Source organism: Lithobates pipiens, unplaced genomic scaffold (assembly GCF_037356315.1).
Source record: "Lithobates pipiens isolate NorthernLeopardFrog02 unplaced genomic scaffold, aLitPip1_a1.2 Scaffold_25, whole genome shotgun sequence".
In the NCBI taxonomy this organism is placed as follows: domain Eukaryota; kingdom Metazoa; phylum Chordata; class Amphibia; order Anura; family Ranidae; genus Lithobates; species Lithobates pipiens.
The window spans coordinates 91,723,110-91,743,642 of record NW_027507787.1 but is presented as its reverse complement, the minus strand read 5'-3'; the positions used below and the strand labels follow the sequence as shown (position 1 = coordinate 91,743,642).

The window sequence follows — 20,533 nt, the reverse complement described above, 5'->3', positions numbered from 1 at the left end:
AGAAATGTAGGAAATGCTTTAGGTCCGAGCACGTCTATCAGCATCGGTTATCGGAACATGTCATTTTCATATATGGACTGGCTGTCTTTTAATGTCTGCGACTTTTGCGGTCTACAGTTTTATGTATATCTGCAATGCACACAAATCACATTTTACAATATTTAAAAAAAAGGTATATATGGATAAAAATACCTGGATTCAACACACTTGTGGGGTTGATTTATTAAAACTGGAAAGTGCGCAATTTGGTGCGGTTCTGCATAGAAACCAATCAGCTTCCGGGTTTATTTGTCAAAGCTTAATTGAACAACAGGAGTTAAGTTGATTGGCTACCATGCACAGCTGCACCAGATTTTGCACTCTTCCGTTTTGGTAATCAATCCTATAGTATATTTATTTGAGGAAGCCTCAAAAATGGTTTTAACATTGGTTGAAATTAAGCACCAAGTGGGACAGTGACCTTCAAATGAACAGCTGTTGTGTTGTGAACCCTTCAAATGAGCCTGTATCGGATCAAGACCTATTCTGATCTATCACACTTGCACCATGTTAGCAGATTGGTGCAGTAACCTATTGTTGGCACCTGGTGACATATTTTGCTATCACATTTTTCAATTACATTTTTTTTTCTTTCCTCCTTTTAATCAGAACCCCTATCTTTTGTGCTGCTGGAGCTTTTTCTCTTCAATTGCAGCTATCCAGCATGGTTATCATGCAGGGATGGCCTGGAAATTACCTATGGTTCTGTGCTTGCCCTTTCTCTGAAGATTGGTTTAACGAGGCCCAAAATCAGATTTATTTATTTTATTTTTTGGTCACAATTTCTTGGACAATAAATGGCTTTAATAAGGCCAGCACTCTCCAGACCTTAAAAATGCCAGGCCCCTTCTCTAGCTCCACTGTCTTCTGCCAGAGTCAGATCCCAATATTATTGCCCTAAGCCAGCCATACATGAAACAAAATTCAGCTGGTTCAGCAGGGACTGGCCGAGTTTCCATCCATGTATGGGCTAGATGATTATGTGCATTAGTCAATCTATTAATCATCTTATGTACAACCAGCCTGTCAGGATTTCCTGATCAGTGCCATCAGTTATAGCTGGCAACACTGACCATTGTATTCTGCCAGCAGGAAAGGCTGCCCATTGACAGAATACATTAACTCAGCATGAGGGAATCCTCATCACGTCACATGTGTGGATGGGGGAAATCGTTTACATTTTTTTTCATTCAGCCCTCTGAACAAAAAATAAATAAATCATGCATGGCTTGCCTTAAGCTGGGCATAGATGGTGCAAACCTCAGCCACTTTAGCAGGAACCGGCCGGGATTCAAACCTTCTATGGGTAGGCTGACTGTACCCAAGCGAATGACTTTGAGTACAAACAGCATGTTTGGTTTTTACATGCAATTATTACCAGCAGCTAGCAATAATCATGCGTTCTCCCAGCAGGGACAGCTCCCCATGCGCCCCATCCCCTGGGGCACACAATAACTCTGCAGGAGGTATTTCCCCATCAACATTGATTATGTTGATGAGGAAATTTCCTGATTTTTTTTTTTTTTTTTTTCTTTTTCTTTTCTGCAGCCTGTGGTAAATCACATTATCTGTGGGCATCTTCGGAAAAGGTAGACATAGATGGTATCAAAGTTGATCCAGAGGTGGTTTTTAGAGGAAGCCATAAAAGATGTGTTGCCCCTAGGCTCCTATGCACCTGATGTGAGGGCTTAACACAATATGCTTGCAAATGGTGATATGCTCACTGTTGCTTGTGCAAAAGCCTAGGCATTGTTGCACTTGATTTACCTCTGTCACGCCATGCCCCTTTTGGGTACAAGGACACCGGCTAAAGCTATAAAGACATTCTCCATTCATGAACAAATTGAATGAGAAAGTTTACAATGATTTGGTCAATGCAGAAAAAACCCTTCAAAGACTCTAGTGAACTGTTTCAACTGGATAGATTTTAGCAAGAGTTCTTTCTAGTGGTAAGCGCTATCTCAGCCTTAAACAACCATCTCACTGTACCAATTGAGTATGTTCCTTCTTTCAAAGCATCTGTTAAAGTTTGAGCTGTTCTTAAAGGCTTTCATTACTCTCACAGGCCTGGCTCTGCAAACAACCATTGCTGCATTTTCTGTCTGTGAAACAGCAGCTAACTAGATTAGAGCAATGAACAACCATCACGTTCCTGTCCTCCAGGACCATCTTGAAACAGAGCAACTACAGTAATTGCCTTCTGCCTTTCTTATTTGGGTTGATGCTGTTGAACAGTTTGACACAGGTCTTTAGGATGGCTCTGATCTCCGTTCGCATGCTCAGAAACTTGTGACTGGAAAGCCTGGTCAGCTGAAGCTTCATGTAAAAAAAAAACAACTTGCATAAATGTCCTTTGATGGAGGACGTCTGTTTGGCGAGGCACTTGGCAAATTTATAAAATATCACTGGGGGAAAAGTCCATCTACAGAGATAAGTTCCCAAATCTCCCTCTTCAGAAGCTTCTACCTCCTCAAACGCAGAGCACTTCAATGCTGAGCCCTGGCTTTCACTTCCAAGCTTAAGTTCAGCCCTTCATTCAGTGTAACACTTAGCCCACAATGCCAACTAAGTCTTCCCTAAAGCCCTGTTTACCCTGAAATGGCTTGGGTGCCCTCATTCCTGTGAGTTCACTACTCTATCCCCCTCACTGCTTTGTTTCAAATCTTTCAAAATCTGTCTGACAGATTTGCAGAATGCCCTAAACCTTTTCTTCACCAATGGAGTAGTTGTTCAGTACCCCTAGAGGATTGGTTTAAAGGCATCTGCTCAAACCTGTTCATAGTACCAAAGCTCAATGGGGTATTGGTCCTATCCTGCACCTAAAATCCCTAAGCGAATGCTTTCAAATTCCAGAATTTCACATAGAATCTTACAAGGCCGGTAATTGCCTCTCTGAGACCAGGGAAATATTTGGACTCTGTAGACATTCATGGGGCCCATCTTCAGTTATCCTCAGCAGGGTTTTCTATTCTTTACAGTAGGAGACAATGGTTCCAGTTTGTTGCCTTGCCTTTAGCCAATCCTCTGCTTCCAAGGTATTCACAAAGGCACTTGCACCTCTTCTAACCCTCCTCAGAACTCATGGCATCCAGGTCACAGGCTATTTGCACCAGTGTTTCTTAACCAGGGTGCATTCATCACAGGACCCAGTTTGCCCTGGATCCGTGTCACAAGTTACCCTGGTGCAGGTGGACTGACAGCCAGCACCATAACTAATGATGTGCTAGGGCAGGGGTATTGAATTATAATTCACGGTGGTCTGTTCAGTAAAATTTTCTTCCAAAATCACATGTTTGTGTGATGATTCAGATCCTTCACATCATAGCCCCCCCCCCCTCTTATTCAGTCCCTCCTGCATATCACAGGCCCCACCGTTTATATCATAGTCCCCCACTTTCACATGACCGTTTTTCCCTTCTCTGCCCCCCTTAACATCATCCCCCACAGTAGTGTCCTCTTCTGCCCCCCTTCACATCACCCCCCACAGTAATGTTGCCCTCTGCCCCCCAGCCTTCACAGGGAGGCAACATGCAGGGCCTAGGGGGCATGTTCTCAACAGCTGTTCTAGTATAGGCTGGGTATGAATATTTAGCCTGTCTCCTGTATGTACTCAAATATTTGAAATTTTCAGGCACATCAAAATTCCTACGTTTGTATTTGCCATAAAATCCTTTGTTCCTCAATGTACTGCAAGAAAAGGATTTTATGCTGCGTACAAATATTTTTGTTAAGAAACCTTATAAAAAAAAATTGTATGACTCGCTTTTATTCCATCAGTGATTATTTTTTTTTTTTCACTTGATTAGTTTTTCCTAAACACTAATGAGCTGCTTCTGCAAAGTACATTGGGAGCTGTAATTCCAGGTCCCACTGGATCAGAGCAGTGACTGGCAGATACCAGTTCAGCTCACACTGGATCAGAGCAGTGACTGGCAGATACCAGTTCAGCTCACACTGGATCAGAGCAGTGACTGGCAGATACCATTTCCACTTGCACTGGATCAGAGCAGTGACTGGCAGATACCAGTTCAGCTCACACTGGATCAGAGAAGTGACTGGCAGACACCAGTTTGCTTGCTGTGCATCTGTCCCCTCCCTTTTCATTCACAAGGTAATGACAAAGCAGAGTAAGGGAGTAGAAGCAAAACACCAGAAATTTTTTGTTATGGACTTCAGTGTGTTTCTTGAATTACAGGTCATGGCAGCCCAATTTAGATCCAGTGCATCTGGAATATATTTACAGCCTTATTCCAAAATGGATTATATTCATTATTTTCCTCAAAATTCTGCAAATACCCCACAATGACAACATCAAAGAAGTTTTTTGAAACTTTTGCAAGTTTTATTAAAAATAAAAAAATATATAAAATAAAAAAAATCACGTCGGAGCACAAACCAAGTCATAAAGTTCAAGGAATTCTCTGTAGACTTCCGAGGCAAGATTGTGTTGAGACACAGATCTGGGGAAGGGTACAGAAACATTTCTGCAGCATTGAATATCCCAAATAAGCACAGTGGCCTTCATCATCTGTAAATGGAAGACGTTTGGAGCCACCAGGACTCTTACTAGAGCAATCAGGGGAGAAGGGTCTTGGTCAGGGAGGTGACCAAGAACCCGATGGTAGCTCAGACAATGCTCCAGCATTTCTCTGTGGAGAAAGGAGAATCTTCCAGAAGAACAACCATCTCTGCAGCACTTCACCAATCAGGCCTGTATGATAGTGTGGCCAGACTGAAGGCACCTGAAGGACTCTTGGACCCTGAGAACCAAAATTCTCTGATCTGATGAAACAAAGATTGAACTCTTTGGCCTGAATGGCAAGCATCATGTCTGAAGGAAACCAGGCACCGCTCATCACCTGGCCAATACCATCGCTACAGTGAAGAATGGTGGTGGCAGCATCATACTGTGGGGATGTTTTTCAGCGGCAGGAACTGGAAGACTAGTCAGGATTGGGGTTATGATGAATGCAGCAATGTACAGGGACATCATTGATGAAAACCTGCTCCAGAGCACTCCAGACCTCAGACTGGGGTGAAGCTTCATCTTCCAACATGACAATGACCCGAAGCACACAGCCAAGATAACAAAGGAGTGGCTACGGGACAACTCTTGTGATTTTTTTTTTTTTCTTTCTTTTTTTTTAATCTGCAAATATTTGAAACTTCTTTCGTGTTGTCATTATGGGGTAACAAATTAATTGAATCCATTTTGGAATGAAGCTGTAACATAACAAAATGTGAAGAAAGTGAAATGCTGTCAATACTGTCCGGATGCACTGTAAATGATAATGAAGATTTTTATAGCAGTTTGCGCAGCATTTTACCAAAAAAAGAGGGCTCCTAGAGGCTTACAATCTGAAAAAAGGGACCTATTTTTTTTTTTTTAATTTGTTGCTTTGGAACCAGCCTTAAATGGTTTTGCCTCATGTGAAATCCTGTGCCTGGCTTTGCCTGGATATTTTGAAGGTATAGAAGTCACTTGTTTATTAATTTCCTGCCTTGTAAGATGTCCCCTTTTTAAAGCTGCGCCCCACAACAATGGCTGAGCACGTCTTTCAACTTTGCTACTACCTGATATGCTCATTTTACTTGGATTGCAACATAAACATTCCGTGAGAAGCTGAAAAATGGTTGCTTAGGGTAAGCGATAACAGGATATTGATGCACTTTTAACAGTCCAGTGGATCATCAATAGACTAGATGGATATATTGGTAAAGAGGAAAAGCTCTTCAATGTCCCCAAATGGTCACTGAATTGTACAACTGACTGTGTGTTTTTTTAGGTTGGCACGGATCAAGACCGAGTCTTGCTGCGCAATATAAGTCGTAAGGTGGGGAGTTAGTAAGAGAAGTGTAGAATTTTACATCTGCCATGAAATAGCTGCTGGACATTCTTTTCTGCGTCTGCTGTCAGTCCTCCTTACCTCCTCCTCTAAAACCTTCTATTTTTTATATATTTACAATCTACTGTACTATAAATTAACCCCTAAGGGAAACTATAGTGTGTTTTCTGGTGTGCACATTTTGATTTATTAAACTGGAACCCCACTCAATAAATTTAAGATAGGAAGGGTTAATAACTTTTTGTCATGTTTTTGTTGTCTAATCACCTATTAACCTGCTATAATAACCTATTATGTTGCTATTGTAAAATGTTTCAGCAAAGCATACCCCTAAAAGAAGAATGTATATATTGACCACTCCTGTTCCCTGCACCCTCCATAATTGATCTGTTTGTGAAGGCTAGTTCCTCAAAATCGGTTCCTCTGTAAAGAGATTGTATAATCTCCTTTTAAGTGGGACAGACCCTTGCGCTACATAGTTTGTAAATCTAAAGTTGATTTTACTCCTAACATAGGTGTCCCCACTGGTAGATTCTGCCTGTGTGTGACAGCTAACGCATTGTGGAATTCACAGCCTCACAACCTGTCCTAGCGTAACTGAAACTGAAGTGAGGGATGGTTTCTTCCTGGAGGTACAAAACTTTAGTAATGACCAGATCTAACCCTTCCCCACTTTATCCAAATGAAACCCTCTCCAGAGTTTCCAGAACAACATTACTAGAAAGCCAGAAGGCAACAGAACTATTGAGACTCTGTCTGTAACTGATATCTTTTTTGGGTGGCGTTACTTTTTAATAGCAGTAATGTGTGCTTCCCTTAAATCATCTTTTGTGTCTGAACTTTCACTTTCAGCAGTTACCTGTCCTCTTTCAAATTTTGTCATACTGGGGTTTATTTTACTAGAGCTAGATAGGGCAAAATTTCACAATTCTGCAGAGAAAGCAATCGGCTTCCAGGTTTTATTGCTCAAGCTTAAAGTAGAAGTCCACCTAACACTAAAATCCCTGCATCTACAAATGGCTACTAACTTATCTAGCCCTATAATGAAGAAATCAGTATAAATGCCTTTTCTGAAGCCTATCCGACTCAATCCCACGCTGAGCTGTCATCCGTGGCTTTGCTGTGGAGGAGGATGCAGAGGACACATCCATCAACTGAAGCCCCATAGTAAGTCTGTGGGTGACGTCACTCCCCATTCATTTCATAGCCGTTGTTGGCAGTGTCCTCTGCTGAGCTTCTGCCACTGGCGATTGGATCCAGTTAAAGATTTCTTCTTTACAGGGCTAGATAGTGTTAGATTGTAGATATCTGTAGATGCAGGGATTTCTTTAATCGTATATCACGGGACACAGAGCCATAGTAATTACTATGTGGGTTATAGTCCTGAGCTCATCCTTGGTCACGATTGAAAATGTGATGTGCTGAGCTCCTCTGGCACAATCCTTGCTGGGGCTAGCTGTGCAGCCGGATCCATTCAAATTGTCTTTTAAGCTTAATTAAATGGTACCCGGGCCTCGTGTCCGAAGAAACTAGGTTTTGCCTGTAAACGCTTCTCTTTTTAGAGAGCTGGACCCTCTCAAGCACTGAACCATCTTTTGGCAAAAGTGTTCATGGTGGCCCCCATGTAAGAGCAGAGGTTGGGGTTTGGTTAAATCCAAATGGACATTCTGGATCTCACAAATCTAAAATTCAATTCCTGAATATAATCTTTTTTTTATTTTTTTATTTTTATTTTTTTCATAATGTCAATCTATTCTGTTATCTCCATCCTACAAGGAGGAGAAATTCTGGCGTCAATCGATGTCAAAGATGCATATCTCCATATGCCTATTTCTTCGCTCCCTAGTAATATCTACTTTCAAAGTGAAAAATCTTCATTTTCAGTGTGTAGCTCTGCTTTCCTATCTAACTGCTGCACCTCGAGTACAAAGGTTCTGGCCCCTCTTCTAGCCAGATTGATGGCCCAAGGTATAACAATTATGGTTTACCTAGTCGATCTGTTCTTGATAGACCAGTCGGTAGCCCGCTTAGACCAAAGTATGGTCACCACATTCACCTACCTGGAATATCTAGGTCGGATTCTCAACCTAGGAGGAATCTTCTTTAAAACCATGAAGAAAATACTTGGGTCTGATCATAGGTACACCCAGAAAAGGCTTATTCATACCCCAGGCAAAGATCAGCGCCATAAAGGAACTGATTAAGGGAGTCAAAGAAAGATGAATTTCTCCTATTCAACTTTGCATGAGGTTATTGGGAAAGATGGTGGCTTCATTCGAGGCCGCTCCTTATGCTCAGTTTAATTCTAGACTGCTGCAAAACATTATCCTATCGGCATGAAACAAAGGCTTCAAGCTCTACATTCCCAATGTATCTGACTCCAAAGCCTATGGCCACATCACCCTGATAGCGCCCGATCTCGTCTGATCTTGCAGGCCAAGCAGGGTCGGGCCTGGTTAGTACCCCCCGGATGAAAGACTACCTGGAAATACCAGGTGCTGTAGGCTGGGTGCGCTGGCGCCTCAGTTTACGGTTAACATCCAAATCCTTCAGTTACCTGGGAAATGGTAACATTTGCCAACCTTTTTTTGTTTAGGTTGGGGGACAGTCCTGAAAGAGGCAGCTGTCCAAGAGAAGTGGCCCAGATCAGAAATGGCCTTGTACATTAACATTTTAGAAATTCAGGCAGAGCACTTGGTCCTAAGGGCCTGAACGTTCCATCTATGCCACAGCAATGGCCTATATTAACCCATTCCTGCCAAGCATACGCAGATGTGCGAACTCGGCTTTCGGGGATTATACCAGGATGATGCCTCATCCCGGTACCGTTTTTTTTAGGGCCGGCGATCGGTTTTCCAAGTATAACAACCGATGCAGCTAAAAGCTGATTGGCTGTTAGACCGGGGGAGGGGACATCCCCCCCCCCCCCTCCTGCCGCTCTTACCGGGGCTCCCGTCCAACCGGGAGTTCCGATCTGCATTGCACCACTTCCGGCGCCTAGAGACAGACTGGAACAAAGCCGGAAATGGCTTTGTTCCTGGCTCCTGAATATAAACACTGAAGTGACGTCACGACAACACTTCCGGTTTACTCAGCTGCCAATTGCGCGGGTTTAAAAAAAAAAAAATACAGTATTCAGATTTCCCATTTTCGGCGATCTGAATGCTTTGAAGTGCAAAGGAGGGATTGGCGGTCTTTTAGACCCTCGATCCCTCCATAAAGAGAACCTGTCTCCACCTATTACTGTCACAAGGGATGTTTACATTCCTTGTGACAGCAATAAAAATGATCAAAAATGTATTTATTTATTTTTTGGAAAACACAATTTAATAAAATAAAATGACTAAGATTTTTTTATTTTATTTTTTTAAAGCGTTCCCGCGAGCTTGCGTAGCAAAGAAAACGCGTACGAAAGTCGCGCCCGCATAACTGAATGTGTTCAGATTGCACATGTGAGGTATCGCCGTGATCGTCAGAGCGAGAGCAATAATTCTAGCACTAGACCTCCTCTGTAACTCTAACCTGGTAACCGTAAAACATTTTTAAAGCGTGGCCTATGGAGATTTTTAGGTACCATAGTTTGTCGCCATTCCATGAGTGCGGGCAATTAAAAAGTGTGACATGTTGGGTATCTATTTACTAGGCGTAACATCATAACTTTATTCAGGGGGTAACACGGCTTAATCTCTGGTTGGGTAACCCCTGAACCCTTGGGACTTGAATTTAGTTTTTTCGGCATTACAGCACTACAAAACAGCCTTTTTTTGGGCTGATATAACATATTCCCTTGGTCCTCTTTTAACAGGGAAACTTTTTTTTTTTTTTTTTTCTGGTAACCATACCTGCTGCAAGAAGGGTATCAGTATTGGCTGCTCTTTCTTGTAAAGAGCCATATTTTTAATGTTCACAAGGAAAAGGTAGTATCAGGTTTTCATCTAAACCAGGATATTGTTCTACCTTCATATTTCCAGAACAATGTACATTGGAAGAAAAATCACTACATTTTCTTGATGTGGTGAGAGCAGTCACTGTCTACGTAACCACCTCAATACAGTGCAGTTACACCCCCTTCCTGACCAGACCAATTTTCAGCTTTCAGCGCTCTCACACTTTGAATGACAATTACTCAGTCATCCAACACTGTATCCATATGAAACTTGCGTCCTTTTTTCCACACAAATAGAGCTTTCTTTTAGTGGTATTTAATCACTAGTGGGTTTTTTATTTTTTGTGCTATAAATAAAATAAAGCGAAAATTTTGTGAAAAAAATGCCTTTTTCTTCGTTTCTGTCATAAATTTTTGCTAATTAGTAATTTTTCTTCATAAATTTTGGCCAAAATTTATACTGCTACATATCTTTGGTAAAAATAACCCACATTAGTATATATTATTTGGTCTTTGTGAAAGTTATAGAGTCTACAAACTATGGTGCCAATCACTGAAACTCGATCACTTCTGATCAGGCCTTCAGTACATCAGGTGTACCTCATTTCTTGAGACACTAACAAGTCAGGAAAGTACAAATACCCCCCAAATGACCCCTTTTTACAAAGTAGACATCCCAAGGTATTAAGTAAGTAGCATGGTGAGTTTTTTTAAGTTGTCATTTTTTCCCACAATTCTTTGCAAAATGAAGATTTTTTTTATTTATTTTTACTAAATTGTCATATTATCAGGTTATTTCTCACACACAGCATATGCATACAACAAATTACACCCCAAAATACATTCTGCTACTCTTCCCGAGTACGGCGATACCACATGTGTGAGACTTTTACACAGCCTGGCCACATACAGAGCACCAACATTGATGTAGTACCTTCAGACGTTCTACGAGCAAAAATGACGCATCTCATTTCTCAACCACCTATTACACTTTTGAAGTCCCTGGAGTACCAGGACAATGGAATTTCCCATAAAATGACCCCATTTTGGAAAGCAAACACCCCAACGTATAATCTGTGAGGCATAATGAGTCTTTTGAATGGTTAATTTTTTTCCAGAAGTTTTTGGAATATGTGGAAAAAAATTAAAACGCATTTTTTTTTTTTACACCAAATTGTCAATTTATAAGATATTTCTAACACATAGCATGTATATAGCAAAAATTACACCCCAAAATACATTCTGCTATTCCTCCCGAGTATGGCGATACCACATGTGTAGGACTTTTACACAGCCTGGCCACATAGAGAGGCCGAACATTGAAGTAGTACGTTCAGGCGTTCTAGGAGCATAAATGACACATCTCATTTCATTCCTACCTATCACACTTTTGAAGGTCCTGGACCACAGGACAGTGAAATTACCCTCAAAATGACCCCATTTTGGAAAGCAAACACCCCAACATATATTCTATGAGACATGGGCTGCAAATAGGTACTCGGGTGCTCTGATGGCCTGGTGATAGGTACTCGGGTACTCTGATGGCCTGGTGACAGGTACTCGGGTACTCTGATGGCCTGGTGACAGGTACTCGGGTACTCTGATGGCCTGGTGACAGGTACTCGGGTACTCTGATGGCCTGGTGACAGGTACTCGGGTACTCTGATGGCCTGGTGACAGGTACTCGGGTACTCTGATGGCCTGGTGACAGGTACTCGGGTACTCTGATGGCCTGGTGACAGGTACTCGGGTACTCTGATGGCCTGGTGACAGGTACTCGGGTACTCTGATGGCCTGGTGACAGGTACTCGGGTACTCTGATGGCCTGGTGACAGGTACTCGGGTACTCTGATGGCCTGGTGAAAGGTACTCGGGTACTCTGATGGCCTGGTGACAGGTACTCGGGTACTCTGATGGCCTGGTGACAGGTACTCGGGTACTCTGATGGCCTGGTGACAGGTACTCGGGTACTCTGATGGCCTGGTGACAGGTACTCGGGTACTCTGATGGCCTGGTGACAGGTACTCGGGTACTCTGATGGCCTGGTGACAGGTACTCGGGTACTCTGATGGCCTGGTGACAGGTACTCGGGTACTCTGATGGCCTGGTGACAGGTACTCGGGTACTCTGATGGCCTGGTGACAGGTACTCGGGTACTCTGATGGCCTGGTGACAGGTACTCGGGTACTCTGATGGCCTGGTGACAGGTACTCGGGTACTCTGATGGCCTGGTGACAGGTACTCGGGTACTCTGATGGCCTGGTGACAGGTACTCGGTTACCCTGATGGCCTGGTGACAGGTACTCTGTTACCCTGATGGCCTGGTGACAGGTACTCGGTTACCCTGATGGCCTGGTGACAGGTACTCGGTTACCCTGATGGCCTGGTGACAGGTACTCGGTTACCCTGATGGCCTGGTGACAGGTACTCGGTTACCCTGATGGCCTGGTGACAGGTACTCGGTTACCCTGATGGCCTGGTGACAGGTACTCGGTTACCCTGATGGCCTGGTGACAGGTACTCGGTTACCCTGATGGCCTGGTGACAGGTACTCGGTTACCCTGATGGCCTGGTGACAGGTACTCGGTTACCCTGATGGCCTGGTGACAGGTACTCGGGTACCCTGATGGCCTGGTGACAGGTACTCGGGTACCCTGATGGCCTGGTGACAGGTACTCGGGTACCCTGATGGCCTGGTGACAGGTACTCGGGTACCCTGATGGCCTGGTGACAGGTACTCGGGTACCCTGATGGCCTGGTGACAGGTACTCGGGTACCCTGATGGCCTGGTGACAGGTACTCGGGTACCCTGATGGCCTGGTGACAGGTACTCGGGTACCCTGATGGCCTGGTGACAGGTACTCGGGTACCCTGATGGGCCGTGACAGGTACTTGGGGTACTCTGATGGGCCGTGACGGGTACTCTGATGGGACAGGTCCTCGGGTACTCTGATGGGATGGGACAGGTCCTCGGGTACTCTGATGGGCCGGGACAGGTCCTCGGGTACTCTGATGGGCCGGGACAGGTCCTCGGGTACTCTGATGGGCCGGGACAGGTCCTTTGGGTACTCTGATGGGCCGGGACAGGTCCTCGGGTACTCTGATGGGCCGGGACAGGTACTATGAGGGGTGGTGACAGGTCCTCTTTATTGGGGGGGGCAATCAGTATGATCGCGCGATCGCGCGCATTCCCTGTTTAAACGGGAGGCCGTCATATGACGGCCTCCCGCCACAATAGGTGCGCCGCCTGGCCGTCATTTGACAGCCGGCGGTCGGCATCTAGTTAAAGGCAATTGCCCAGATTCGGAAAACGGATGTTTTGTTCGTATTGCCTGAAGGTCCTAAAAGAAGACATGCAGCATCTAAATCTACGATTTCTAAATGGATTCGACAAGCAATCATTCAAGCTTATGGTTTAAAGAGGTAGTTCTACCCTATCAAATCAAAACGCACTCCTATAGGGCTGTTAGTGCTTTGTGGGCAGTGCGTCACCAAGCCTCCATGGCTCAATTCTGCAAGGCCGCAACTTGGTCTTCAATCCATACATTTACCATATTCTATCTGGATGTAAAAAAGACACGAGGATGTCGCCTTTGGGTGCAGTATACTACAGGCAGCAGTATAAATCCTCTGATCTCATGGTGCCCTACTTGGTTGTCTCCCTCCCCTTAGTTGGCATTGCTCTGGGACATACCACATAGAAATTACTATGGCTCTGTGTCCCGTGATAACGGCTTACCTTTAAAGGCCTTTTCTTTTGAAGTACATCACGGGTCACAGGTCCCGCCCCTCTTTCTAGTATACACGTGTATTGCTTTGCTACAAAACTGTGATACTCCCAGTAGTGGGAGTGGTCATATAGGGAAGCAACTTCCTGTTTGGGGTGTGCCAGTGTCCATCACCTGAAGGTGGACTATAACCCACATAGTAATTACTATGGCTCTGTGTCCCGTGATGTACTTCAAAAGAAAAGGATTTACAGGTAAGCTATTATAAAAATCCTATTTTTAGTGTTAGGTCTAATTTACACTTTAAACAAGCTGAGGTTAGAAGCTGATTGGTTTCTCTGCAGAATTGACTCATTTTGCCCTCTCTAGCTTTAGTAAATAATCCCCATAGTGTGCAATATCTGTTTTTCTTTTATGGTATTTTGATTGGAGATATTAGAGTACACAATAAGCACTAATAAGAAATTATGCTGTATAGCCTTGCACCTTTCCTGTTACCTTTCATAAATGTACTATTATGAAAATTACAACCATTTTTATATAGTAAATAAGGCATTTACCTTTGAAAGGTGAATTGCTCTGTGCTGTTTAAAGTACAAATATTCATGTAAAGTAGATGTAAACTCTTTCCAAATGACACTGGGTTTGCTAACACATGTATCGTAAGCCAATTTTTTTAAAAAAATTTTTTATCATTTGCATCTTAGTGCTGTTGATCCCCCTGCAGTCACTTCTCTGTGTACATGACCTCAAGCAGTTGCTGCATGACTTTTCTCAGGGTATTTTTTTCTGATGGGGAAAGCAGTGGTCCATACTTGTGTAATGTATGTCAAAGCAGAGATTTGTAGTCCTCAAGCATATGGGCTTACAACAGGGTTACTAACACACAAGCGCGAGTGGGAAATCGGGACAGTGCGTTGATCAGAACCATCATGTAGAACCAGCAGGGGTTATTTAAATGAAAGATGCAAATTTTTAATGTAATACGTTTTTTACCTTTGACCACTCTGAGCATTGCACATAAAGGTTGCTTACCTCTTCTTCTGGCAATCCCCCTCAAGCATTGTCCACTTCTTCCTCCACTGGGCGCCTCCAGCAGCAAGCCGGGTGTAAAGAAGGCTCCTGTGCATGCACGCCTCTAAACTGAACTGTGTGTGTCCATAGATAGACCAAGCACTAGTAAGCCACGCCCCTGCTCCTCCTCACAAGAGTTGAAATGATAGCAGTAGGAGCCTATGGTTCCGCTCCCCTCAATTGCTCCTGTGAGAGCAGAAAGTGAGGGGAGTGGTGCTGGAGACGGTGCTGGGGTGGTGACAGGGAGCCAGGTAAGTGTTTTGGGGTGGGGGCTTTAGGAGAGGTAGTGAGGCATTTTTTACCTTCATACAGAGAAGCATTCAGGAAAAAAACATTTGGACTTCCAAGCAACTGCAAAAATATTTGTAAATGATTTTTAGAAGTTCATGTATTTTAAAGCTTTAGTGAGTTTTTAGTCATCTGGTTTACATCTACTTTAAATGGTACCTAGAAGCACAAATTGTGCAGTGCAAGAAGTTGACAAATAAGTACTCTAAGATCTAAAACTAACATCTCAGTTATAAATGGACTCTGGTGGGCTTTCCTAATTTCTCAGGGCCCCATTGAAGTCCTTTATTCGTTATCTCACTTGATGACTTGCTAAACAGCATGCTTGTTTTACTATACAGTATTAATTACTTTTTTCTTGACTTGATTGAACTGCTTTCTTGCTATAATTTTACATACACAAGCATAACACTTAGTTGTGTGGGAACGAAGGGTCCCTATCACTGACTGGAAATTGGAGGCAAGGCGAGTTGCTCTTCAGAAAAATGTTCCAATGCCACCGAAAGGCTTCAGTCGAATGTCCTCTTTGCTATTAAACATGGAAGCTGTGAAATCGGGGGTCAGAAGGAAATATGTTAGCTTAAAGCCCAGCTGAACTTTCATTTTAAATTGCCTAAGTAGATTGTAGGTGCATAAAAACAAATTGTGTACAAAGTCTGTTGTCTTTATAAAGCAGCCAAATCCTAAGTAGAAAAGCCTTTCCCTTACCAGTATGCTGTAAACAAGGACTCTTGCCCTCTGTGTGGATGCACTCTGCTGGGGTCTCACACACATCCTGCGGTAGTAAATCACAAAAACCAAAAAAATTAAAGGATCTCCTGCAGGACACTAGCATAATGAGCTAGTGTGCATCGCTCAAGGGGTACTCGCCACCAGTTGCCCCGCCCTTAATCCCACCTCTAAACACACCCCTCCAATAAATTATCTCATGAAATGACACTTAAATGTTTTATGCAGAATCAAGTTATAAAAATATTAACTTTATCCGTGTCCGCCAAAGCAGCCTGCACAAAGGAAGAGACAGGAGAGCTGCCACCCGGACGATCAGAGCGCAGGGAACATAACAGCTTTCATTTCAATAGCTGTGTATTCTCCGCCACGCGCCATCACATACAGCCCCTCCCCCTTGCCCAAAGTGCCTGGACAAAGAGGAGGGGCTGTATGTGACGGTGCATGGCGGGGAATACACAGCTGTTGAAATTAAAGCTGTTATGTTCCCCGCACTCTGATCATCCGGGCGGCGGGTCTCCTCTCTTTCCTTGCACAGGAAGGCTCCCATACAACCCACCTGCCGGCGGTGCTTGCAACCCTGCTCCCAGGCAGCCCTCCCTCGCCAGCCCTCAAAATCCACTCCCAATGCGAGCAGACGAGTGGAAATTTTGAGGGCTGTACTAGCATATTATGAAATACCTTTGAACAAAGCCCTCCAGCGGTGCACTGTCACCGCTGACAGGGCTTCCATCTTTACCTGGTCTTCCTTCTGGGTTCCCAGGCTTTGGCTCTCTCAGTGGATAGAGTGGAGAGTGTAGTGTACATATGCCAGTGACTTTAAGTAAATACCATATTTTAGTGCCTCCCCAGTGCCGTGAATGCAGTCCTGTCCCCTCTGAGGCAGCCAGAACTGAACAATTGGCGTATAACAGGCACGCACGATTTTCAGGGTGAAAAAAGTGTGTGCTATACGCCGATAAGTACGGTGTCTCCTAAAAAGTGCTTGTTTAGGAGATATTTACTGTACCTACAGGTAAGCCTTATTGTAGACTTACCTGTATGTACAAGTAAACAATGGGGGCTTTACTACCGTTTTAAGGAGTGCTGGCTTTGACTTGGTAGTAGGCACATTGGGCCTGTGCAGAGAGACCAGTGGTTCCAGACAGAGAGCAAGGCTTCTTTACAATGTGCTGGTAGGGGTCAGGCTTTTCTGTTCAGGCATTAGCTATTTTCTAATGAAAGTAGGGTGTTAGACTTTGCACACCTTTTTTAAGTTTGCTGCACCTTGAATGTATTTAGTTGATTTAAACAAAGTTCAGTTGCACGTTAATGTGCAGCACTGAAGAAGAGTAAGGCAGATGGGCAACCCTTTTAGGTTTTATTTATTTTATTTTTAATGCACTTTAAAGATTTCAAGAATAACTCCACTTTTATTGATAAACAATCCCCCTGGGTGGTGAATGTACATTCCAAGGCTTTTTAAAAGTGACGTTTGGGATTGTAAAAAAAAAAAAAAAAATTTTGTTCACCTAGGCATCGATCCCCTGCGGTCTGTGCACTAAGAACTGATCGAACAAACACTGCTCTGAGCAGAGAGCCATGACTGTCAGTCTCCGGCTCTCTGCTCTCCCTTCCAGAGCTCACTGGAACACTGGGCTGTTGAGGGGGCAGGAGGGGCTGGCTCAGGCTCTCGCTGTGAGACTAATCCCAGTGCCAATCCAGGCTTTCCTGAGCCTAGACAATGCTGAGTGACATCAGCTGACAGCGGGCTTTAGTTTGGCCTGCTGACGGCTGAAAACAGATCACAGGAGTGCAGAACGACTTGCACTCCTGTGATCCCTAGGAGAAGTACAGCCAAAAACACTTTTGTTGCAGAGTCCTCCCTTGTATTGCTTCTGAGAAAAAGCTTTTTGTTTTCCTTTGGATATGAATTCTGAATAGGAGGATCTGGTTCATTATGTTCAGCTGGTGCACACAGTTTTCTGATGAGAAAAATTGCCTATATCCCTTTAGAAGTAGTTAACCCTATGATTATCGCACTAAACCTTGGATTTCTACGACCGCGGATGCCTAAGATTTGACTTGTTAGTGCAAATTTCTGGAAAATCAGTGAGCCAATCGCACAAGCAGGAAATTACATTTGCTGGGGTATTCTGTACAGTGTACAGAAAGTATTCAGATTGCCATGTTGCATTGTGTTTTCAGAAAATGTGAGCAGATTCAAAAGGAAAGGTAATTTTTAATAAACAATAAATAACATGGTTTGTGTAGCAGTGGTATATTCTGTACTATTATTTTTTCTCATGAAAGTGGAGTTACCCTTTAAATTTGTTATTAAAGTGATGAGAGCACTTAGTATCTCTGGTAGTTGAAGTGTAGGAATTTTTGAGATCCTTTAACATGGACAATAGAGATCACTTTGCAGGTACATCTATCCTCCTTATGTAGGTAAGGACAGTGTTTACTTCCCTGTTGCCGTTCTTCACAGCTTTGTCTACTGATAAATGAAAGGTCCTCAGGTGATTTGTTTAGTTTACGGTTCACTAAAATGTAATCTGCCAAAAACATAATTCACGCTTCTTTTTGTTTTTGGTTTCAGAAACGTAAGGCTGTGGATAACGGTGACTTGGATCCCCATTTATCAGCCAAAGTTCTGAGGCCTCCACTGGTACAGAGTCCTCCATCACCGCCACTACTTCTCCTTCCACCTTCTCCATCATCAGGTCCACCAACGCCGCCTCCAAGCACGCCACAAGTCACCCATGTTGGCAGAGAAGACAGGGCCATGCGACGGCAACTGACCAGAGAGAAGGAGAACCACCCAAGCGGGCGAGAGCACGCTGAGGCTGACCGGGTCTGGCATAGGAGCTCCTACCACACAGTCACACTACAGCGGCCCCCAAAAGAGCTGAGTAGTTCTTCAATTGTCCCCAAGCTGCAAGCCATTACACCAAATTCCCGACATCCCATCCGCCCACCGCCTCCTCAACCACCAGACGAATATTATGACGACGAGGAGGATGAGGAGGAGGAGGATGAGGAGGAGGAAGATGATGAGGAGGATGAAGAAGGGGAAAACGGCCTTATGTTCGGACAGAAGAAAGACCAGCTGTCCATTCAGAAGGATGTGTGGCTTTCTGTCTTCCAGTACCTCACCAAGAAGGAGCTCTGTGTGTGTATGAGGGTCTGCAAAGCCTGGTATAAGTGGTTAGTGCCTGTATTCTTGTATGCTAATAATTGTCACGGACCCCTTTTGATCTTAATAAGAATACTACTTATAGGGTACCAATATGGCATTAATAGTGGAGGCATCTCTAATGCCTCGTACACACGATCAAACAATCCAGCAGACTTTTTTTTTTTTTTTTTTTTTTTTTTACCCAAAAGTCCGGCGGACTAAGGCCGCGTACACACGCGCGGACTGTTCGCCCAACCTTGTCCGCTGAACAGTGTTTGGGCGGACAGTCCGCTCGTGTGTGGGCTTTCAGCGGACAGTTTCAGCGGACAGTTGGCCGAACAAGGTCTTACGGAAATTCCGAAAAACTGTCCGCTGAAACAAGGTTTCAGCGGACTGTTCGCTCGTGTGTAGGCTTGTTCGGCCAACTAAGTCTCGCGCATGCTCAGAAAGGATTTCCACGTCGGAAGGTTGCATTGCAGTGTATAGGACGTCGTATTTTTCGTCCCGTCGTACGTGCCGTTCACGTCATCGCGCACGGTTTCAGCAAACTGTTCGTCCGTCGTGTGTGGCCATGTCCGTCCATGCTAAGTTTGAGCGGACTGTTCGCTCAAACTGTTGGACGGACAAAGTTGGGCCAACAGTCCGCGCGTGTGTACGCGGCCTGAGAGTATTTTTGCACCCCAATCTGTCCGCCGGAATTGCATTTCGGCGGACAATCCGGCCGTGTGTGTGCCAGTCCGCCGTACTTTTTAAATGAACGGACTTTTCCCGTCCAGGGAAAAGTCCGCTCATTTTGAGCGCGTCTACAGGTAGCTGGGGCCAGCGAAGGAGGCGTCGCTGGCCCCGTCACCTGTTATGTACTTAAAGGGGAACCCCTACGCCAAAAAATCGCCGTGGGGGTCCCCCCAGGTCCATATCAGACCCTTATCCGAGCACGCTACCCAGCCGGCCAGGAAAGGGGGTGGGGACGAGCGACCACCCCCCCCCAAGCCGTACCAGGCTGCGTGCCCTCAACATGGGGGGCACCTTGTCCCCATGTTGATGAGGACAATGGCCTCTTCCCTGACAACCCTGGCTGTTGGTTGTCGGGGTCTGCGGGCGGGGGGGCTTATCGGAATCCGGGAGCCCCCTTTAATAAGAGGGCCCTCGGATCCCGGCCCCCCACCTTATGTGAATGAGTATGGGGTACAATGTACCCCTATCCATTCACCTGTGGAAAAAAATGTAAAAACACACAAGGGTTAAAATTGTTTCTTGCACAGCTCCGGGGGTCTTCTTGCCGGACTCCTCTGCTATCTTCTGCTAGCTCTTTTACTAGCGGAGGAGCCCGGATTTCTTCTTCGCCGCCGCCCTCTTCTTCCGACTTCGGAAGACTGAGGAAGACCCCCGGAGCTGTGCAATAAACTATTTTAACCCTTGTGTGTGTTTTATTTTTTTTTTTTTTTTTTTTTTTTTACTTTTTTTCACAGGTGAATGGGTAGGGGTACATTGCACCCCATACTCATTCACATAGGGTGGGGGGCCGGCATCCGGGGGCCCCCTTATTAAAGGGGGCTCCCGGATTCCGATAAGCCCCCCCGCCCGCAGACCCTGACAACCAACAGCCAGGGTTGTCGGGAAGAGGCCCTTGTCCTCATCAACATGGGGACAAGGTGCTTTTGGGTGGGGGGGCCTCGCGCCCCCCCCCCCCTTCCCCAAGGCACCCCTCATGTTGAGGGCACGCGGCCTGGTACGGCTCAGGAGGGGGGGTGCTCGCTCGTCCCCACCCCCTTTCCTGGCCGGC

At 44.8% G+C, this 20,533-nt stretch overlaps 1 protein-coding gene across 2 annotated transcripts in view; it reads left to right on the top strand.

Moving 5' to 3' along the window:
* Positions 1 to 20,533, top strand: part of KDM2A (lysine demethylase 2A) — a 213,559-nt gene that overhangs the window by 173,473 nt on the left and 19,553 nt on the right. Inside the window, exons 17-18 of one of the 2 annotated variants that reach the window (XM_077454675.1) lie at positions 5,826 to 5,873; positions 18,172 to 18,779. In XM_077454675.1, coding sequence (XP_077310801.1) covers positions 5,826 to 5,873; positions 18,172 to 18,779 — 656 coding nt within the window. The remainder of the gene's footprint in view (positions 1 to 5,825; positions 5,874 to 18,171; positions 18,780 to 20,533) is intronic. The other variant, XM_077454676.1, reaches the window with a different exon arrangement.